General features: G+C 47.4%; 1 protein-coding gene across 1 annotated transcript; it reads right to left on the bottom strand.

The window, feature by feature from the left end:
- Positions 1–542: 542 nt before the first annotated feature.
- TUBG1 (tubulin gamma 1) lies at positions 543–24,076 on the bottom strand. Its single transcript, XM_066588107.1, has 11 exons — positions 23,915–24,076; positions 22,417–22,529; positions 17,264–17,431; positions 17,075–17,143; positions 16,862–16,941; positions 15,626–15,752; positions 12,919–13,005; positions 9,840–9,989; positions 4,684–4,836; positions 3,281–3,442; positions 543–929 (listed from the first exon to the last, which is right to left on the bottom strand). The coding sequence occupies exons 1-11, from the start codon at positions 23,961–23,963 to the stop codon at positions 732–734; spliced, it is 1,356 nt and encodes a 451-aa protein (XP_066444204.1). The 5' UTR covers positions 23,964–24,076; the 3' UTR covers positions 543–731.
- Between the last annotated feature and the right edge of the window lie 141 nt (positions 24,077–24,217).

The following is a 24,217-nucleotide window of genomic DNA, read 5'->3' as shown; positions in this document are numbered from 1 at the left end:
GCCGACTCTGATTGACTGAGCCAGCGGCGCTTGTGACCCAATCACAGCACTCGCTTGCTGGGGGCGGGGTATTCAAAGCACAGTCACCAGAAAGAGAGTGCTGTGTCAACGCTGAGGACACAACAGCCTGCCGCAGCGCCAGAGACCAGCGCAAGGGACCAAGATGCCGCTGGCTAGGTGAGTATTGGTGTTTTTTTTCCATGTAATCTAGGTAGGGCTTATTTTGGGGGGAGGGCTTACATAAAAAAAAAAAAAAAAGCTTATTTTCGGGAAACCGTGGTAGACTGTCAGTCACCTCCAACATAAGACCTTTCCAAGATAAGTGACTTCCCATGTTGCACCTGCGTGTAACCAATTTCCTATATGTGAGTGTCCGTATACCCTGCTTCATAAACATCCATCAAGGTTTGGAACTTCTTTACCTTCACATGAACGGTTTATACCTGAAGATGAAACGTGGTCTGGTCTGCCCGGATGGTCGAGTCGTTACTTCATATACAATGAAAAAGCATTCGCTGACTTCATCACACAAATCAAACACGGATGTGTAAAGCGCTTTATGTAGCAGCATAAGCAACAGTTTCATCTGGTTCCTCCGAGAGGCGCTCTAGAGCGCCATCAACCAGAATATGCTGCTCCCTGGTGACAGTTCGCTTGGATGGGATGACATTCTTACTTACAAGTGATCCCCGACCTTCTGTGCTCCGGTATTGTAGAGTCCCCCCTGCCGTCTACTTATCCTGAGTGCCCCATGAGATGTAATCCGGGCGGGTGGCGGCGTGGTATTCATCCACCAGCTGCTGGACGATCTCTCGGGAGTTATCCAGCTCATCAAAGTTGTCCTTGAAGATGTCCTCCTTACGGAACTGCTCCAGGAAGGCCTCGCGTTTCCTCAGCTTGTCGTACTGCCGACACGTTCTCTCAAACAGCTGGGAGAAAGAAACACGGGATCAATTATCGGAATTTCTGCGGTAAAAAAAACACAACTTTTTTTTTAATGCCATGCTTGTCAGATTTTAAAATGTGGGCAGAGCTTAGTGGGAGGGGTGTGGTCTCCCACAGCAGAACAGGTTCACTATAGTGTACTCCAGAAGCTGGCGGTAGTGTCCTCCTGAAGCACCATGGTAGCATTGCTGCCAAGGTTCAAATCTGGACTTCGTAAAACTCTATGCAGATGTTGTCCTAGGCCAGATTTGAATTTAGGACTCCAACACTGCAAGGCAACAATACTAACCGCTGGGCCGTCAAGCTGCTTCTACCTTCTCCTGCCCCTTTAAATTAAATAAGCACTATCTTTTCACACAGCATAGGCCGGGTCGGATCCCGCAGCGGAGTTCAACCCTGTGCCGAACGGTGACCCCGCCCTACCTCTCCGGATTCTTCCTCTCTGTGCTGCGCATGTGCTGACCGGCGCACATGCGCAGTGCAGAGAGTGTGCACCGGCGATGACGCAGATCCGTGGCGATTTCGAAAACTGACATTTCGGTCAATGGAAGCAGTCTGTGTGAATCCCGCATGAAAATAGAGCATGCTGCGATTCTTCCTGCATAAGCAGATATCGCAAGCGATTCCCACTCGTGTGCGTGGAAGAATCATTTTACACTGCATTTTATGGACGGACATTGCCGCAGATCCCGGGGACAGACACCCGCTGTAATCTTGTAATATAGTTGCGTTAAAAATGTTTCATCTTGCCACTAAAACTAAAGTTTAATGTGCCTTCCACAAGGGATCTCTCTTCTAACAGCTTTACAATCCACTGCCTGTCGTTAGGCATTTTGCTTCTCTAGTAAGAGGGAAATGGGGACACTGCTAGTTACTGCATGCAATAGAGGGGTGGGCATTAGAGATGAGCGAACGTACTCGGATAAGCACTACTCGTCCGAGTAATGTGCCTTATCCGAGTACCGCTGTACTCGTGCTGAAAGATTCGGGACGCGCTGCGGAGCGGGGAGCTGCAGGGGAGAGCGGGGAGGAACGGAGGGGAGATCTTTCTCTCCTTCTCTCCCGCCCGCTCTGCCCCGCTCCCCGCTGCGACTCACCTGTCAGCAGCGGAGCGCCCCGAATCTTTCAGCACGAGTACAGCGGTACTCGGATAAGGCACATTACTCGGACGAGTAGTGCTTATCCGAGTACGTTCGCTCATCTCTAGTGGGCATTCATTTTTTTTTTTTGTAAACTCAAGATACGCTATAAGAAAGCAGTATGAAATGCCTACATTTATAAGTCAGGGGTGTTGGAAATAAAAATTGCTGCAGTTCTATCACCGTTATCTGCTATGGCTCAGCCTGTGTCAGTCTTCACTGTTGCTCTTGTATTCTATTTATAAGCTAGGTGGGTCAGGAGAAACTGAGCTTCTAGGTGATCCATCCATTTACTCATTACCTACAGTAAGCAAAGCTCCTTCTGTGCCAGGACTCCTAGATTAGCTCTACTGTAATGTCCTCACATTACTCATCAGACGGCTGATCGCTCCTAAGGATGCATTCATTATTATTTTTTTTTAGATACGCCACATGGCTAAATATAGCCTGGAGACGACCGTGCCGTCCGCGGCGGAAACATCAGCGCTGCAGCCAATGGACTGGGCTGCTGGTTCTGGAGAGGAGGCTTACATCTGCATTGCAGCACTCACACACAACCCTCAGCCTTTACAGCCATTTTTGGCATTTGGAAAATGACATTTCAAGGATGGAAGTTAAAGAGACGCTGACTCAATGTATGGCGAAGCAACGGCGCCACCTAGTGCTTCATTCACTAGAACTGCACCAATGACCGTGAACTGCAGCACATGAGCAAATAATAGCAATTGGCAAAAATGCCAGCTTACATTCAACTAAAGGGTCCTGTAGGGCAAGTCCAAGGAACGGAAACTAATGTTTATCCGTCGCTGGAAGGTTTTAGTCTCAAATCCATGGAAATGAGTAATGCAATAATCCTCCACGGCGCCACCGTTTGGAATAATAGCTACCCCATGCGTAAATATCAGGAAGGATCATTTCATCGCTCATTTGCATGTTTTCCCAGGGAGCATTGCACGGCCTATATAAGACTCCCGACACCCTTGTGGCCTCTCCACAAGGTGAATCGTTCCCTCCCAGTCTCCCATCCAGCAGACAGATGTAAGTGCTTGTAGACTCAAAGGTGGGTGCATACTGCCATCTAGTGACAGAGGAGTGAGCAGATATACTAATATAAGTCATTACAATGGGGATATACTACTGCTTATATTTATAGGACTGTGAAGCGGTCTCTTTTTTTTGTGTCACCCTTTACTCACAGATGAGATGTTGGTATGATTGGCCATCATAAGTCCGCTGACCCGATGCGCAGATGGAAGATATGGAGACTTCCTTGAAAGGGCTACTTGAATGCTAGCAGGACCCCAAGGGATAAAATTGGCTAATTTCCGTTCTCTGATTCTCTGCAAACTCTTGTGCACCTGCAAGAAAATACACCAAGAACATGATGCAGCGCAAACCAGATTTCAAGGGATTTTCCATTGTTGACTCAATTCACAGGGGGCAGACAAGTGATTAAAGAATAATTTTTCTGGGAGACAGGGTGACTGAAAAAGTGCATTTCTGGCAGTCTTTATTTTTTTTTGGACGACGTTCACCGTGCGGGGCAAATAATGCGCTACTTTGATAGATCGGACTTTTACAGACGCGGCGATACCAGATATGTATTTTTATTTTAGAATTTAGATTTTTTAATTACAGATATGGCAAAAAGGGGGGTGATTTAAACTTATTACTTTTTTTTGTTTTACAATAAAAAAAAAAAAAAACTATCGATTTTTTATAACTGTACTTTTAAGCCCCCCTGGGGGACTACAACATGCAATGCTTTGATCGCTCCTGCAGTATGACGTTATGCTATAGCATTACATCATACTGCAGTTTGACAGGCAGCCTATCAAACCACCCCACAGGGATGGCTTGATAGGCAGTCTCCTAAGGCAGCCCTGGGGCCCGGCTGTCATGACACCTGCCCGGCTCCCCCGATCTCACTGCAGAGGGGCCGTACGGGACCCATTCAGGGGATTTAAATGCTGCTGTCAGAATTGACAGCGCCATTTAAAGGGTTAATAGCTGCGATCGGCCGATTACAGCTATTGCCTGCGAGTGTCAGCTGTAATAAACAGCTGACGCCTGCGCTGTATGAAGAGAGGTCACCCAGGGACGTCTCTTCATACATACCCCGACGCTCCAGGACCTAAATGTATGTCCTGGAGCGGGAAGGGGTTAAACGGCACCATGGCTTCCTTCATGGGAAGAGAGGAGTTAATGACCCGATAAGATCCCTAAGGGTACAACAAGGTTAAAAAAAAAAATCGAGGGCTTTTAATGTGTAATGTTTTTAAGGAAACCGGATATAATGTGGAGACGAGGTGAACGAGGTTCAGTGCAATCGAAACGCGTTCTGCATTCATCCTGATGCAATGGCACGATTGGAGGATATTTCACGAAGCCCGTGTTCCTGGATTTTTCGTGCCGACGTGACACAACAGCTAGTTTCAGTGCGATAAGTTCAGGAGTCGACGTATATGTATCATCACATTCGCCCCCCTACAGTTACTTAGCGTGGCCCTTTCGCAAATGCGCACGATCAACATGCTGTCAAGCCGCTGCTGCGCGGACGTCCGTCACGCCGCTGCTCTACTCGTTCCCTTCCACTCACCTGAGTAGGATCCACCTCTCCTTGGATAATATTCAGTATTGCTATGTAACAGTGATTAGTCTGCCTGTCCCGGCCGGTGGACACCATGACGTTCTTGGGCTGCAGTAGTCTCCTCATGACGTCCAGCACTGTGGTCTTCCGCACACTGGCCACCTATAGATAAAACCTTACATAGTATATATGGCCTAAGAGCATAGTGTACTGGAAGCAGCAAAAGACCATTTCATTGTATGAATTCCCTGAAGAGCAGCGAAGAACAGAAGCGTCAGACAGTAATCAGAGCAGAGGACGGACATGAGAGCTACCGGCATTTCTTATCCTCCCTTCTTCTGTATAGTCTGGCTACTAACCACCGAATGCCCAGTGACTACCGCCACACCCACACCTATGCCAAAGGATGGCAACTATATACAAGAAGTGGGTTTCATAGAACTTGGCGCCCCCTAATGCTAGCAAAAAGCATGCACCACCCACATACCCCCATGCAATGCCCCTGGAAACGTATTTCTGTGGACAACCTGTATATTTTTGCTTATTCCCAATTGCCTCCAACTACAAAATGAGGTATGATACAGGGAACCGGTCCGCACTTCCAAGCATGCTAAGCTGATTACGGAGGAGATCTGGTTCCAACTCTCATCCGGTCTAAGTTCCTACAGACATCATACCTCTAGAGATTGCCCTTTAAAGTTTCCTACACCGCATGCACACCTAAAAGGGCAATTACTCGAGGTACGACGTCTGTAGGAAGTGTAACCGGATGAAATTTGGAACCAGCTCTACCTCCGTCATCTCTAGCTGTAGGCCCTCTGGCACGCTCGGGAGTGCCGACAGGTTCTCGGATAAAGAGCTCTGTCAACTTTCTTCTTCAACTCTGTTAAAAGTATGAATAAAGTTATTAGACCTGCGCACAATACATAAATGTAAGTCTACAGTATGTAATAGAGATCTAGGGGGATAGGAAGGACACCGCTGGTCTACTACATAGACATTGTCTTCTGGGATATTCCGTCACTTATTTCAGGCAGACGTAACACTTAGGCACACAAGAAGATGGAGGAGTAACGCTACAAGGTCAATCTATCAGAGTGGAAAATCCATAGTCACGACACACAGATGTACCCGCTTATAGTCCATTAGGCTTTTAGATCTGCTTCTCCTAGGAATATCCTTCATGCATGCAGGGAGCAAAATATGGATTTAATGACTTGTGGACACAAACACATTTATACAGAGCATGACTGAATGGATTACACATGGTGCCGTGGGGAGGAGATGATGGATGACGTGTGCCGGGAGATAATGTGGAACTAGCCGAAGGGGTCAGGCATGAGGCATCGTCCCTAATGTGTTCTATATAAAATGAGCCGCGGATATTTGTGTTTATGCAAGTTAAATGGAGATAAATATAAATCTGGTTACTTGTATAGCGCCAATTTGTTCTGTAGCGCTTTCAGGTAAATTATTTATTACCCCCCCACCCATGAGCTGGGTACTCATTTTACTGACCTCGGAAGGATGGCTACCTGAACCAGGCAGGGATTGAACTAGCAACCTTCAGGTCATGAGTGAGAGCTTAGGACTGAATTTCTGCTGCCTTAGCACTCTGTGACACAGAGGACTATACACATCATAGAGTTGTCAGTAGAGCAGCCATCTCTCCCGACTCCTCTATAGCAGAGCATGCAAATGAATGGGTCCATTGGTTGCCAAGCCCACGGAAATATGTGCGAACAGTCTGAATGAACGCTCGCCGCTGTGAGAGGCCGCAGCATTGTGTTCTGTCGAAGGCCAAATTAGAGAGAGACCGCACCAGTGAGTGTATCTACGAAGACCACAACTAGCCAGAGATGGTAGCAGTAAGTGTTCTTTCGAAGACCAGCAGTGACTGTTGAGTGGATGATCGCTAACGAGTATTTATGTGTTTTCGGGAACCAATGAGAGATAAGTGGGAGGGAAAAAAATGGTAAGAAAAAAAAAATAAAAATCAGAAGCCAATCAGTTTTCAGTGGGAGGAACATGATAAACAAGTCCCACCTCCCTGCAAAGTTGAAAGACAACCTGTTTACTCCAGATGATGATTAAGTAACCAATGACTATTTTTAAGTGAGCTGTAATTAAGTAACTAGTGAATGAATGATCACTCATCACTAGAGATGAGCGAGCGTACTCGGAAAAGCACTACTCGCTCGAGTAATTTGCTTTATCCGAGTATCGCTGTGCTCGTCCCTGAAGATTCGGGTGCCGCTGCGGCTGACAGGTGAGTCGCAGCGGGGAGCAGGGGAGAGCGGGCGGGAGAGGGGGAGAGAAAGATCTCCCCTCCGTTCCTCCCCGCTCTCCCCTGCAGCTCCCCGCTCCGTGCCGGCACCCGAATCTTCAGGGATGAGCACAGCGATACTCGGATAAAGCAAATTACTCGAGCGAGTAGTGCTTTTCCGAGTACGCTCGCTCATCTCTACTCATCACCTGATTGGTGGCTATGTTTACGCAGAACAACCATCACTTACATTTGCTGTATGGAGTGACTATTCGGACGATAGTTATCCGGTGTAAAGCTACTCTAAGCTGGAGATGGTAAGTATGTTGAAGGCCATCTGCTGGATCCTCATCTCCCCGACTTTAGCCATAAACATTAGACAGTCAGTCGTCAGCACCAGAATACTATATATTTGTATAGAAGCGGATTAGATGGACGAGCCCCGGATCCATTGGATTTGTTAGGGTGGATTTAGAAGGGCAGACTTTCAATATAGCAGGTCGATCGACGCTCATTACTGCCCTAAAGCAGGTCATTGCTGGTATAGTAATCCGATCATTCGTTCCCATGAGGTTTTGCATCTGTCAGCAGCATATCCTCCTGCTTATGAGGGGTTGTCCCGCGAAAGCAAGTGGGGGTATACACTTCTGTATGGCCATATTAATGCACTTTGTAATGTACATCGTGCATTAATTATGAGCCATACAGAAGTTATTCACTTACCTGTTCCGTTGCTAGCATCCCCGTCTCCATGGTGCCGTCTAATCTTCAGCGTCTAATCGCCCGATTAGACGCGCTTGCGCAGTCCGGTCTTCTCCCTTCTGAATGGGGCCGCTCGTGCCGGAGAGCTGCTCCTCGTAGCTCCACCCCGTCACGTGTGCCGATTCCAGCCAATCAGGAGGCTGGAATCGGCAATGGAACGCACAGAGCCCACGGTGCACCATGGGAGAAGACCTGCGGTCCACCGTGGGTGAAGATCCCGGCGGCCATCTTCGCAAGGTAAGTAAGAAGTCACCGGAGCGCGGGGATTCGGGTAAGTACTATCCGTTTTTGTTTTTTTTTTAAACCCCTGCATCGGGTTTGTCTCGCGCCGAACGGGGGGGCTATTGAAAAAGAAAAAAAACCCGTTTCGGTGCGGGACAACCCCTTTAAGCGGAGGGGGTGTGATGCCAATGAGCGAGCATTTTTTGTTGTTGCATAAATGATGCAATCATCTGACAAACCAGCATTTGCTGTCCACTGCATGCTGTCATGTAAAGTCTGTCTCCAGCGGTTACAAGAAGTAGGGGTATGGTCACATGTTGTCCATTGAAGTCTATGGAGTAGGAAGGGAGAGGCAACCGCTAGAGAGATAGAGGGAAAGACTGCCACAGCGATGCTGCTGCAGCTAAATCGTAAGTATTTACTATCTAACATCTACTGTAATCACGTCTACACTGCTCATTACTGCTGTATAATGTCTTCTATGCTTTTATTAGTTAGGAGTGTGTGCTACAGAGAGATAGGAGAGCAGGATCTCCTTCTCTATGTGTGTAGTGTATGGCTGACATCATAGCAACAGTCTACATCCACCGGCTCAGGGACAACTGAGAATTAGAGCTTACAGAGGTAAAAATGGTGATAAAATGCAGGATACAGGTAATATAATGATTAGAAATAGTGTTAAGGCTCATTTACACGCAAAGACAATCTTTCATACGGGTGAAAGATTGACAGTATAAGCAGTCGTTTTGCATAAACTGCTAATGGACACTAGTGTCTTTTAGCAGTTTATGGCCTTCATTTGCATGTAAATGAGCCTCGAGCAGCTGTTTGAAAATCGCAGCATTTGGTCTGGATTTTGCGCTCAAGCTGCATTGTCTTCGCACGGGCTGACAGCTGAATACAATGTAATCAGCTGCTCCCGTGGAGAATACAGCGTGCAATCCCTGCTATTTCTCTTCAGCTGAATGATGGATTCTATGCTCACCTAAAAATCATTATTCAGCCGAAGAGTGAAAGATGAAGCGTTTACACGCAACGATTATCACTAAAAAGCTATCATTTGAACTAATTTTGAGCGATAATCGTTGTGTGTAAATGGGGCTTTATTCTCATGTACCAACATGAAAGCTTATTCTAAAAAAAGGTGACTGCAAAGTTTGATAAACTTTAATTTATTCCAATTAGCAGTACTTGTGCTTTGCCCTGTTGGTTCCTATTGGCCTATCTTGGCAGATATGAGCCCAGACAATTAGCATACATCACAGTCTATGGGATTTGTTTGTCTCTTCTAAATAAAAAAAGGTAAGAGACTAAATGGGAGCTAAAGGTGCACAACGCTCAGATACATTCTGCTGCACCTATATGAATTACAGCACACAGACCGCACTGATGACAACGTGTGACACGTCCCAGGTAGAGATGAGCCAGTATACTCGCTACGGCACATTCGGGGGCCGGCGCGGGTGACAGGTGAGTTGCGGCAGGGAGCGGGGGAGAGAGGGAGAGAGAGATCTCCCCTCCGTTCCTCCCCGCTCTCCCCGCCCCCCGAATCTTTAGAGACGAGCGGGGAGATACTCGGCTGAGGCACTACTCGCTCGAGTAATGTGCCTTAGTGAGTATACTCGCTCATCTCTAGTCCCAGACCATATTAAACTAGATTAACCCACTGAAGAGAACCGGTAATGTGGGGAATGCAGAGCCCAGGGGGTACCTTCTATAGTCATCCAGCTTCCCATTCCCTCATAGTTACCCCTAGACGTTGGCACTCTGTCTGCGAGTGTGACCTTTTTTTCCATTCAGCGCGCACACATAATGTTCCATATGGGAATGTGCGCAGTGACCGAAGAAAAGATACTAGGACTACCATGTTCCCCAGCATACAGGACTGGTAGCCTGTTCCTCCCCTCCGACTTACCGACTGGTCTGTAGTCAGTGGAGTGTATCCAGTCATCAGGAAGTGTAGCCGTGGGGTGGGGATGAGAGATGCGATCAGTCCAATCAAATCATTGTTCATATAGCCCGGATAGCGGAGTGTTGTAGTACTGGCGGACATTATGGTGGATACCTGCAGAACACAAACAGAGGACATCGCATAAGTCAATATCAGAGAATTATTGTATCTATTGTGGTGCCATCTTGCAGGTCTATAGTACCAACTGTACTGCTTGCCAGTAATAAGGCGGTGGGACATTGGATTGCCTTGGTGGTAGTTTTCCTGCGAGTTGGAATTGCACAACTGCCATCGAGGAGGGTCCTAGCTAATGCTAACTGTATCCTCCAGATCTTAACCCTTTGCAATCCAATTTTGGATTCAAGGTTTCCTAGGGGGCTTTCTCTTTCTGTCATTATACAATGATGCCATCTGCTGGCTAGAGCCAGTACTGCAGTATGTGACATGCCTGAGAGACCCCCAACAACAGAGCGGCCAGTAATATATAGTAAGAATACCCTGCCGGATGTCCTCTAACATCAGAGCTGTACAGCCTGCAGTCAGAATGTCTTCAGACGTCAGACAGTGGATTGGAAAGGGTTAAAGGGTAACTATACGCTCATGAAACTACTGACAGGTCATAAGGTTTGATCAGTGGTGCTCAGGGTCCCAAAAATCATTGAAGCAAAGAAGCAGAAGTGCTCATTTGATCACTTTACCTCTTTTCAGCTCCCCTCGGAGTGGTGTACCGGCTCAAAAGAAAATCAGAGTTCATACACAACTCTCCAGTCACAGCCAAAGAAGCTTAGCAATCAGGGGGTGTCCGAGCACCCGGACCCCCACCTATAAAAACTTCTGACAATTCTCTATGACCTGTAAGTAGTTTGATGAAAGTTCAGTTAGTATTCCAATTACTGAGCCATGTGACCTGCGGACGGTGTGGTTTTGGCAGTGCCGATCTGTCACCTGTCAACCGGTAAAGTCTTTTATGGCCCATTTCTATAATTCTTGTTTAGTCAACGACTACCAGATCAGAACTGTGGCTGCCGAGACATTATAGAGTAAAATATGTCCGAAATTAAAGGGAACCTGTCCCGTTAAACTTACAGTCTGATCTACCCGCAGCTTTTATAGAGCTGGAGAAGACAAGCAGATTGATATACTGAATGTTTTCCAGTGGATGGTCTTATCAGCGACTGACAGCTTTCCTTGCACGAGGGCACATATAGCGATAACTGTCAATCACTGATTAGGACTCCAGTGGGCGGTACTATCAGTGATTGACAGCCTTCCTTGCACGAGGGCACATATAGCGATAACTGTCAATCACTGATTAGGACTCCAGTGGGCGGTCCCATCACTGATTGGCAGCTTTCCTCGCGTCTTTGTATGCACACTTGTGATAGGACCGCCCACTGGACTCCTAAACAGAGAAAGAGCAGGAATATAAATTAATAATACACGTTCTACTGAATCTATTCCCCCAAACCATCAAACTGCTCATATCTTCTGTCTCTAAAACTTGTTCCCAGTAAATGGGACACTTTTAAGGTGACCAGTCCCCTTTAAGCCGGGCCCATTTTGCAGCATTTTCCCCTGATGCTTTATCTTACTAATAACTCTTGTTCCAACCGGTTTTTCGGCAGACTTATCTGATTGAGATAGAACTTGAACAATACAATAGTTTAGCTTGGCTCAGCAGTTTCCATAGCTGCCCGTGGACTAGAGCGTAGAATGCTGCAAATGTGCATGGCCGGCTCTCCGGTGCTTCGCCCTGCTGATCTAAGAGATACGAGGGGATCACTAGAACTCCAACAGGGGGCCGCAGTGTGGGGACCCCTGCTTATCAGACACTTATACAACAGGCGATCTATCCAAGCTCATACACTAATCACACACAGTACAAACAATCCCCTTTCACATTCCAATAGTAATAAACCAATAAGCCGGGGACAACCAGCTGCCCAATACCACAATCTTTATGTAACTTCACTATCCAGATGTTGAACATTCCTAGCCCCAAGTTTTAGAAATGGGGGGGGGGGGGGGGGGGGGGGGACACACAATTGTGCCATTTAGGGACAGAGGGTGGGGGGGGGGGGGGTGACATTACTTTACTCAGTGTGTCGGTAGGATTACGGTCATACCAGTTTTTTTTTTAGTTGGGCTACTTTTAAAAAGTAAAAAACTTAAAAAAAAACCTAAACCCTTTCCTGCTGCCATCTTTTGACCACCATAACATTTTTATTTCTCCAGCTGTGCTAGGGCTTGTTATTTTGCAGTATGATTTGTGGTTTCTATTAGTACCATTTTGGGGTACATAGAACTTTTTAATTGCTTTTATTCCATTTTTTTTCTTGGAGACGAGCAGACGGAAAAAAGTACAATCCTGGCGCTGTGCTTTTTTTCCCCCCTGACGTTATTTAACATGCGGTATAAATCATTATTTTTTTTCTTCTTTTTATTATAAAAATCAGGAGGGATTTTTTTTTTTATTAGAAAACAAAAACTTTTTTTCATTTATTATTTTTTAGTCTCTTAAGGGTACTTGGACTCCCAATCATTTGATAGCTTAAACAGTATACTGCAATACTATAGCGTTACAATATAGTGTATTTTGACAGGCATTTTATTAAGAGCTGCCACAGGCATGCCTTAATAGACAGACATTCATAGTAGTCCTGGGGTATTTCACAAGGCTTCCGAATGGCATCATGCAATCATATTGCAGGGGGCTGTTCGGGACTTCTGGACGTGGATCGGGTGTGAATACCGACAGCAGAATTTAAATGGTTAATAGCCATAATTGGCATGAACTCTACTGCAACGGAGTGCTAACTGATAAAGGCAGGGAGCGCCCACTGTGTGAGGAGCAGGCTCAGCTTCTGAGCGCGGCTTGTCAGAGCTGTCGCGTGGCGGCTGAAAGAAACAGCCGGCACCCGCGATGTATGGAGGGAGATCGCCGTCCGATCTCTCTGCATACATAGCCCGCCGATACGCCTTCTGATGGCCTGTATCGGTGGTCACTAAAGGGTTAAAGCCAAGCAAAGAGAGGTCTACTCACCAACTGGTTGATTTGTGAAAAGGATGGATTCTGGATGTGCAGTCTGTCTGTAGCGATCCTGTTCAGCGCGGTGTTATCTAAAACCACCTGCAAAGCAAATGGACACAAATGTAACCAAACAGATGCAACATGGTATAAAATGCAGAATTGCAAGAGCGAGGTCTGAGTACAGGTAGTCGGGGTTTCCTCATGACGCAACCGGGGAAAGCCCTCGGGAAGCCCGGCTGCTGATGCACCGCACGATGAAAGGAAAGGTCTGTGCTGTACCAAAGCTCACATACTGGTAACATGGGATGTGCGGGGCACGAGTCTACCGGACATTGTGAAACGCGGAATGACGAGACTAAACATTGATATTCTTGGAATTAGCAAATTGCACTGGACAGGTAATGGATATTTTCAGTTCAATGACTTCACATTGCACTATGCCGGGCACGAGGAAATCCAGAGGAATGGAGCGGACCTCAAAGGCAGTAGAAAGTTCTAGAACAATCAGTGACCATATCATTGCCATCCGGATACGTAGTAAGCCAGCGAACATCTCAATGTTACAGGTCTATGCCCCAACAACGGATGCCAAGGAGGAAATCATCGAAGACTTTAATGCCGACGTCCAGAAAACTATAAAAGAAATGCCAAAGGAGGACATCGTTACATTATGGGCGACTTCCATTCCAAAGTCGGCAGCCAGCCAGAAGCAGCCATCACAGGAAGATTGGGGCTTGGGGAAAGAAATGAAGCCGGTGATCGCCTGGTACAGTTCTGCCAAGAAAATCTGTTCAGGATAACAAACACATGGTTTATGCAACCCAAACGCCGACGGCACACGTGGACGTCCCCCAATTATACACTACTGGGGGAGAAAACAGATTTGAAGTGCATACACATACAGAGGAACGACGGCACCATATACAGGCCAGTTATGGAAAGAGCCAAGAAGCATCTCAGCTATAGGCAGCGGGAAACACAACGCTATTGGCTGTCCGAGCGAACCATCAGAAAAGCCGATAAAAGAAGAGCGGCAAAGGCGGCCGGCAACAAAGACGAAGTTCGGTAACCAAATGCCGATATTCATCAAGCAGCAAGAAAAGATAAGGAAATGGGCTGGAATGAAAGGCCATAAGCGAGGCCTATTCTCACAGGTCTAGATGGCCTGAAAACCTTTCATGGCACGTAATGGCACAATCAAAAGCAAAAATGGGAGGGAACTGAATGACCAACAGAGTATCAAGGATAGGTGGAGGGGATACTCAGAGGAACTATATGCCTGCAATCACATACCTGGACCATTGCGTGAGGTGGAGCCCGTGGGCTTGGAGCCTCCATTGTGGAGTCAGAAGTCATTATGGCAATGAAACAACTAGCCAAAAATAAAGCCCCAGGCATAGATAACATACCGGCAGAGCTATTGCTGCCAGTACCAGTGAAAACCATCACAGCACTGTGCCAGGCAGTATGGGCATCCACACAATGGCCACATTACTGGAAAGGTTCTGTCTTCATCCCTCTACCAGAGGAAGGCGACTCCCAGAATTGCTCCAACTACCGAACAATAGCCTTCATTCTGCATGCAAGCAAGATCCTTCCCAAAATTATACAGGAAAGACTGAGATCAGTAGTCGAAGTAGCGCTCCCTGATGCGCAGGCAGGATTCTTGAGAGAACACGGCACCCGCGACCATACTACAAACCTGTGATGGACCATGGAAAAAGCTTGAGAATACCAAAAGAATATCTACATATATTTCATCCACTACATTGCAGAAACAGAAGCCGGTCGGAAGCAGCTGAAATGTAAGATTAAAACTGAAAGTAACTAACTGTATTTAAAGAAGACTACAATTAGGACTGCAAAATATGGCCAAATTCATATCTAAAGCGACAATGAGGCCATAGAATGTGTGCGAGACGTCATCTTCCTTGGCTCAAAAAGTGGCCAGGTCCGAGAATCTATGCCAGAGATAAAACATAGGATAGCACTGGAGCGAAGCGTGATGCTAAACACGGACAAAATCTGGAAAAGTAGGGATATCGATATAGTAACTAAACGCCGGATAGTGCAACCCATCGTGTTCCCCATAGCCATGTATGGATGTGAGAGCTGGACTGCGAAGGAAGCTGATAGGAGGATTGATGCGTTGGAGCTGTGGTGCTGGCGAAAGCTGCTGCGTATGTCCTGGATGGCGAGAGAAACAAACAGAAGAGTCCTGAATCGTATAAGACCCAATATATCACTGGAGGGTAAGATGACCGGACTCAGACTCACGGATTTTGGCCATATAATGCGAGCAGGGTCGCTAGAAACATCTATAATGCTTGGATAGATCAGTGGCAAAAGACCCGGCCACCAAAGGACACGATGGCTGATACTGTCAGAGCGGATACTGGCATGGATATTACACAACTGAAAGAAGAAAAAACAAAAAACATGGCGGGAGGGAGCCTTTGGGGTCGCTGAGGGTAGTGAACGGCTAACAACAACATCCGAACTGCACCTATTATGACAAATCATCTAACTTCACAAGCAGAAGGTAAGAGATACTTCAAGTAAAATGGGTCAGAATGGCTGGAACACGGATTCTCTTGCTGGTGTTATTTGAACGGCCTGTACCGTCCCATAGGCCCTGCACCAGGTACAACACGGCGTTTATTTAGCTCCTGGAACGCCCCTTTAATTGTGCACCTCCGACCAGCTCACATCAACCTACCACACAGTCAGCGTTTTGTGTCAGCCTCTTCAGAGTCAGGAGGGAGTTGTAGGGCTGGACGACCACATCACTCATCTCATCCTGGTTTGGGAAGACAGAGTAAGTCTGAACCAACTTCTTAGGATATCTGCAAGAAATAAAACAATAAAAGGACTACCAGTGATTGACAACTACCTCTGTGTGCAGCGTAATTCACAGATAGTTGTCAATCACTAATAGGAGAGCTGATAGCAGGGACCGCACACTGCGCTTCTCCATGGCAGCACTGATAACATTGTACTCAGCTGTTTTCCCGCAGCAGAACAAAGGGGATGTATGCAGATAACAGACCACCTGCAGTTATCTGCATACAGCTCAGGGAGGCTCATTTACATGCAAAAGGGGTTAATAAGCTACTAATGGGCATTAGTGCCCGTTAGTAGCTTATGCAAAATGATGGCTCAAACTGTCATTCTCCCTATCTTTTGTATAGATTTTGAGTGATCCTCTTTGCGTGTAAATGGGGCTTTACTTACAAAGTGAGCGGCTGAAATCTATCTATTCTATAGTTTAAAGATAAAATGATGTTGAATTATGATGAAATGTTGTTTTATGGCAAGGAAGGAGGGAAACAAAAGTTTTGTTAGGCTAGATTCATACGGGGCGGATTTGCTGCGGAAAGTTTGTCTGTAAATATTGCGAAATTTCCCAGCCGGTCCTTTAGTAAAGGACTGCCTGCATAGTCATGTCACGCTAGCGGTGCCAATACTGCTGCCCTTAGGGCTCCTGTCCGCAGGCAAATTTTCACTGCGTTCCCCGCGGCGATAATCCGGCCGCGGAGAATGCAGTGAACGCTTTTCATTGCGTTGCTATAGAAACCGCAGCCCCCCTGTCCACGAGTGGAAAATCATAGCGATTCTCCGCTTGTGGCCAGCAAATCACAACATGCTACGAATTGCCGTGATTCTCCGTGGTGAGCCTATCTGTCAGATAAGCTCCCCGCGGAGATCCATCAGCTGGCTCCTGCTCCCTTGTGGCGGTTCCCGCGGCGGGAGATCCGTGCGGGATATCGCAACGCCCGTGGACAGGCAGCCTAAACCTTACCACCAGCAGCTGACTAGCCGAGACGACAGCATACAATCTAAAAGGACATAAAAAGCCAAACTTGATCTCAAACACGCATAGTGCCGGACTCCATCGTCCCCCAAATATTAGGGCACCAGCTACATCTAAAGACGTCACACAGCCAACACCTACCTGTCATTCAATCTCTCCAGTAGGTAAGATCCTAAACCAGAACCAGTACCTCCGGCAATGGAGTGGCAGAGGACGAATCCCTGTTCCAAAAGAAACAATAGAGTTCCATCATGTATCAACGAGCCACAACGTCCTCCCGAAAAAGACGAAATCGCAACTACAGCCCCCACCCCCCCTTCCCCATCAGCTTCCTGTACTTCCACATCTACTTACCTCCAGACTATCACTGCCATCAGCTTCTCGGTCAATGATGTCAAATATATCTTCATGGATTTTCTCACCCTAGTAAAGCGTTGTACATATTAATACATAAGGGACTGAGATGTAACATTGTAGTATAGCACCCTGGGATACAGACCATGGCATGAGAAAAAGATGGCAATCCAATGAGCACACACTCACCTGTGAGAAGCCACTAGCCCAGTTGTTCCCGGCGCCGCCGCCATGTTCAGACAGGTAGATGTTCTCTGGGTTGTAGAGGTTGGCATACGGGGAGTTTAATATGGAGTGAATAACTCTTGGCTCCAGATCCAGCAGCACGGCCCGGGGGATATAGTGCTCATCATCAGCCTACAATCAGGGACATCCAATGGAAGTCATGGTCACCCATGGCCATTTATCTCGTACATAGGTGTAACTATTACTATAGATTTCCATTTCAGTGTGTGGTGCCATCACAACTACTAGGCAGCACACCCGCTCTCATATTTGACTCCGGTCTCTCTTTTACTCCCGATACCTAATCTCTTGCACCCATTTGTCACCTGCACCTCAAAAACATCTCCCTTTCCTTACTATGGACATCCTTGTCTGGAATACTTTAATTCACTGTTGATCAGTCTTTACCCTCACTAAATTCTCCCTTCTAATGTTTGTCTAACCGCTACATTGATGCCCTGTGCCACTCACTGCCCCGATGCCTCCAACCTGCGCCACTCACTGCCCCGATGCCTCCACCCTCTCTCATCTCTGTCCACCACCATACCCATGCTCTCCATTCTGCTAATGATCCCACACCAACTTTCTCCATAATCCAAAGCTCCACCGCCAGGACTTTTCCCAAGATGCACCAGTTCTCAGGAATATGCTACCCCAGACAATCAGGGTAATCGCCAGTATCCATATTTCTAAGAGTGTCCTAAAAACACCTCTCCACAGGAAGGCATATTATGTTCTTTAATCTAAATCTTCTCTATTTAGTCCTCTTCTAGAATTCCCCCTCAGTACCTGATCCCTTCATTCAACAGTACCCCTCCCTCACACACACGTTAATACACTTCATATCTGTAGAAACACAGATACCGACTGGTGACCGGCTCATACAGCTTTATGTATAATACCCAATTTATATAAGATGAATGCTCCGTTGTACAGAACAAGCACTGCTTCCTCTTGTGTCTCCCCTCCTTCCTTCATAGATTGTAAGCTCTTGTGAGCAGGACCCTCACCCCTCCTTCCCTCATAGCTTGTAAGCTCTTGTGAGCAGGACCCTCACCCCTCCTTCCTTCATAGATTGTAAGCTCTTGTGAGCAGGACCCTCACCCCTCCTTCCTTCATAGATTGTAAGCGCTTGTGAGCAGGACCCTCACCCCTCCTTCCTTCATAGATTGTAAGCGCTTGTGAGCAGGACCCTCACCCCTCCTTCCTTCATAGATTGTAAGCGCTTGTGAGCAGGACCCTCACCCCTCCTTCCTTCATAGATTGTAAGCGCTTGTGAGCAGGACCCTCACCCCTCCTTCCTTCATAGATTGTAAGCGCTGGTGAGCAGGACCCTCACCCCTCCTTCCTTCATAGATTGTAAGCGCTTGTGAGCAGGACCCTCACCCCTCATAGATTGCAAGCTCTTGTGAGCAGGACCCTCACCCCTCATAGATTGCAAGCTCTTGTGAGCAGGACCCTCACCCCTCATTTTCTTATAGATTGCAAGCTCTTGTGAGCAGGACCTTCACCCCTCATTTCCTCATAGATTGCAAGCTCTTGTAAGCAGGACCCTCGCCCCTCATAGATTGTAAGCAGGACCCTCACCCCTCCTTCCTTCATAGATTGTAAGCTCTTGTAAGCAGGACCCTCACCCCCATTGCTCAACTTAGTAATTTACTACAGTATATAATATCTATCTTTGTCTGTACATGGACCTTCTGATTTGAAAAATGCGTTGAATATGTTGGCGCTATTTGGAGAAAAAAAAAAAAAAAAGTTTATAATTATATCTGGTGATTCTCTCACAGGAAACACAAACATTCCTCAATAACTATGTAACTTTTGTGAAATACGCTTAAATGAATGAACCGATTGAAATGAATGGGTTCTACTCACTGCATATTGCTGTTTGTGTGACACAGGCCTAACTTGTAAAGAATCTGTTAACAGGTGACCAATAAAGGCTCCTTCTCACAGGCGGATTTGTTTTTACGTACGCCTTAGCACAACACATTTGCGCTATGTATGAGGCTTTTTGGCACTCGCAGGGTAGTTTATTTACGAGCGTCAGACTACCATGCCCCAATTTAAATGGCTATTCTCCTTTTTACTGAATTGAGCAGCGTAATAAACGCACATTTGCACACCTTCCATAGACTTCTATGGCGACCCTTGATGTGCACAAATATAGTGCAGGTCCTATTTTTTTCAATGGAATGTTTAAAAAAAAAAAAAAAAAAAAAGGAAATGAGAATGAACCAATTGAAACCAATAGGTTTTATTCTCTGCATATTGCGCGTGCAAATAGACCCAAGTGAAGGAGCCCTTAATGGAAGGTAACTTAACAAGGTGGCGCAATTGGCTGCATATATAATGAGGTAAACAAACGTTAGCAGGGGAGAAAATTGTCCCTCCACAGCAAAGGCCGGATTGAGGCGCTCATTCTGAGGTCTCCACACACAAACACAGCCGTCGTCAGTGCCTAAACTAAACCTGGATTCGTCACTAAAGACAACCTGGTTCCACTCTGTAGCGTCCAGTTTCGGCGTTCATGACACCACTGCAGACGGAGCGATGGTGGGTGTCAAACGCAGTACATGTAATGCGCGCTGTGAGACCAAATGTCCTTCAGCTAAGAGCCTGCAGATGGTTTTTACAGACACAGGAGCCTGTAACGATGGCGCCCCCTGTCTCCAGATAGTGAACAAAACACTTAAAGCTACTCGTGTTTGTCGGAAGCTCCTCTCTACTGGTGGTCTGTCGAGGATGTCCTGAGCCCGGTCACCTTGTGTGCCCTCACACATCCACTGGTCCCAACAGCTCCTAACAGTCTGGTCAGACAGTCCTCTCTACTGGTGGGCTGTCGGGGGTCCTGAGCCCGGTCACCTTGTGTGCCCTCACACACCCACCAACACCCCCTAACAGTCTGGTCAGACAGTCCTCTCTACTGGTGGGCTGTCGGGGGTCCTGAGCCCGGTCACCTTGTAAGCCCTCACACATCCACTGGCCCCAACACCTCTTAACAGTCTGGTTGGACACTCCTCTCTACTGGTGGGCTGTCGGGGGTCCTGAGCCCGGTCACCTTGTGTGCCCTCACACATCCACTGGTCCCAACACCTCCTAACAGTCTGGTCAGAACGGCCCAGTGGGGACAATTCATCGATACGACCATCCGGCTTCTCACATCCCAATAATGCGCCCCTCTCAGACTCCAGTAACGGGGTGACATCTCTTCTCTGCGTCGTAGAGGCGTCTATTGGTCAACAAGCTCCACACAAGTGGAAGAAAAGGTCACTACACCCAAGGAGCCTCCGAGAGCCTTTAATAAGCCAAGGGTGGAACCACTTTTAGGGCCTCAGGTGACAAGACCGTCCATCTAATCACCACAACTCTCATCATTTGTATATCTGCCTGAGATGGAACTGCAGGATTGGTCCTACAGCAAAACGTCAACTCCTTGTAGGGGAACAATTGTTTCTGACACAGACTGTATGTACCTTGAGCTTTCCTGGTGCATCAACTGGAATAGTTCACGAAAAGCAGTGTGAACACAGCCCAAAGTTGGTCGATAGACAGTTGATGACATCACTAATCACGCTTAGATTACCAACTCTGCGATCTGAACAATCAGGCTACAAGCTGGTCAATACGACCAGAACTTATCCAACATGAGTGGACAACAACGGTCCACGGAAAGACAAGTGCCGGACGGTCAGGTGTTCTGGATTAGCAATACAAGAAGTATATACACTGCACTCCTGCTAGTTCAGCGGTGGCCAATGTAGGAGGCCAGGTTCATATAAGGATGAGGACCGCCGCCCAGAATCTATTATTTATGCTGCCCATTCTATTTGAGGTTTCCTTCCTGGCTCGTCCATCTGTGTAGTCATCAAATATGTATGCCCCATCCACATCAGATATACGAGGAAGACTGACTGTCCAGCTGTACTTTCTGGTCTGCGACAGTGATATGGAGTCATAGACTATCCTACCAATAGCAGTTGGACACCTCATCAAGAATTAAGTCGTCTTTATTTATATATACGTAGGTATATACTTAGTGCGGCTCCTTTGGCCCTAATGCCATTGGATACTCTCTATGGCATACTTTCTACTAACGTCTGATACATTCAGCTGGTATTTCCCTCTATTCATCCTGTAAACAGCTGTCAGGTTCTCTCCAAGAAGATGCATCAGTCCATCTACAATGGTGCAAGGAGCCTCGTCATTGGATAGACAAGCAATGGAAGAACATCAGATTCTGTGAAGATTATGTCTCCCTGATTGACGGTGGCCTCGGCCTATTCAATTTTTATCCGACTCCTCTGTTCTTGAATGATGTCCATCACAATGATCCAACATTTCGATTAGTTTCTCCAGCTTATGCCCACTGACAACATATAGAGTCTTACTAGAATGTTAGGCCTGTATCAAGAAGAAGAGTTCTTCTTCGTGATCTGCTTCAAAACAAGTCAAGTGAAGTTTATTTCCTTGGGGTGGGGGGGGACATAATCTTCACTTGATCCAAACAATCTTTAGGGATCTCGAGAGTAGTGCAATCCGTCTGCAAATGTCCATACAACCAAATGAGCTGGCCTTAAGTTGTAGAATAAAAGTTAGGTTTCAGTGGGGGTAATATCAGAGTAAAGTGCCTGATGGTGGAGAATAAAGTGAATCTACCACCATTAGAGATGAGCGAGCGTACTCGGTTCGGGTGTTTTTGTACTCGAGCACCACTTTTTCCAAATAACTGACTACTCGGATGAAAAGATTCGGGGGGGCGGTGTGGTGGAGCAGAAAGGGGGGGGGGGGGGGGGAGTTTTCTCTCTCTCCCCCCCTCCCCTCTGCAACCCCCGCTCACCCCCGGCGCCCCCTGAATCTTTTCGTCCGAGTAGTCAGTTACTCGGAAAAAGTGGTGCTCGTGTGCAAAAACACCCAAACCGAGTACGCTCGCTCATCTCTAATCACCATGTGTTTGCAGCCCTCACCATAAGGTAGTGCCCGTCACACCGATTACAGTGATATGTCTGCTGTGTGTATGTGTGCAGTAGTTTAGGAGAAACTTGCATTTTATTAGTAGCAGCCAGTTACAGAAGTAGTCCTGCATATTCATGAGCTGCAGGCTGGCCACTTACCTGATAGAAGAATACGTCCTTCCGGTCTGTGCCCTCTGTCGCAAACTCCTCCACAATGCCTTCTGGGCTGATGCCATGCTCCGCACACAGCTGCTTCCAGAACTCAAACCCGACTGCCAGGAGACAAGAGGGACCGTTAGTCTTGTATTTTCGGAAATAACGTCATCACCAAATAATGTCGTCCATTGGGGGATCTGGGAAAGCTAAATGACAATCTACATGGGGAGTGTAATGGCAGCTCTAACGGCCATCGTCACCAAGAAATGGCGCAACACGCCAGAAACCAACTACCTAAAAAATCTGCCTCCCAAAAACAGGAGTTTTACGATTTTTTTAATGCTGAGGCATAGTCCGGATCGCCTGCGAGGGGCGGCTTCAGAAAGTCCCAGCTGTTCTGGCCAGGGGGAGTTGCGGCTGACTATAACACTAGTCGCCGCCCAGAGCCAGAGACGCTGTACTGCGGCAGCTTTGCTGACTGCTCCTTTCACACGACGCTGTATCGGGAGCGCCCCCAATGCATGCCCCGACCGAAATCTGAACCGTCTCCCACCGTAGAGGCACACATTCATTTTTATGGGACTACCGCAGATAGTCAAGCACAAGCGCTCCTCCCAGCAGCCAGACCCCCGACCGATCAGCACGTTACGTCCCATCCTCTGGGCGGCAGATACTTTGTTTGTGTGGGGGAACCCCTTTAATCGGAGTATTCCAAGCTTGGACTATGGATAACCTCAGGATGGGTCATCCATAGTGGATTGGAGGGAGTCTGCCGCTTGGGACCCCCGCCGATGTGCTGACCCTCCATCAGTGAATGTACAGAATGGCGGTCAGGGCCGGATGTGTAATAGACGACCCCGCTCTCATACACCAGTGGGAGTGATGCCTTGTATTACACTTCCAGCGCCTTATTGGTGGTCAGAACTGGAAGTGTAACAGGAGGCATCACTCCCACTGATTCCAACGGGAGCAGAGCCATCTACTACTCTTCCAGCCCCGACCACCAATGTGGATGTCCGGCCGCATCGATGGTCAGGACCGGAAGAGTCATCAGGAATCCCCGTTGATCAGCTGATTTTCAGGAGCGCCGCTGTCAGCGCAGGAAATAGAAAGCATTGACGTCAGCGCTGCGGCCCGGGGGGGGGGGGGGGGGGGCATTTCGGGCGCAGCTAAATGGTATTAAAAAAAAACACAGGAAAAAAATAAAAAATAGAAAATGAAAACTTGACAAATGGCTGGGAGTTAAAGGGTTAAAAGATTATATATATGTTATTTATTCCCCTCCCCAAGGACGCCCATGACAAATGTATGTCGGTACCATAAAACGTAATCATTGTCACATCCCATCTGTAATAAGCTTATAATCCTCCAGCAGCCTATTGCAGACCCCAGCTGTCCCCCGTCACTGACACATGCAGGACATGCCGACCTCTCCATACTACACCTATGGCGACCTATGCACACACAGGACAGCACGCACTACTCATATGCTGATACTGACTCTGATTGCCGCACTGGCCGAGCTGCAGGGTGATGATCTCCCGCGGCATGGTGCTCCGCAGACCTTCCTCCCGCCTTGCCTTCCGCGCTCTAGGCTCTCTAACGGCAAACCCTACGTCACTGTACGGAATAACAAAGCGACAGGAAATACACCAAGGAAGCCGCCATGTTTGCTTTGACAACCAACTGTGACGTCATTGTACGGAACGATTCACAGCTTGCTCAGTAGGAGGGAGTGGCTTCGGAAGCCTCTTGACGTGAAAACCAGTCGATGGGCGGGAACCTTATCACTGATTGGACAGTA

Source organism: Eleutherodactylus coqui, chromosome 13, assembly GCF_035609145.1.
Source record: "Eleutherodactylus coqui strain aEleCoq1 chromosome 13, aEleCoq1.hap1, whole genome shotgun sequence".
NCBI classification, from domain to species: domain Eukaryota; kingdom Metazoa; phylum Chordata; class Amphibia; order Anura; family Eleutherodactylidae; genus Eleutherodactylus; species Eleutherodactylus coqui.
The sequence above is the reverse complement of the archived record's forward strand: the minus strand, read 5'-3'. Positions and strand labels throughout refer to the sequence as shown.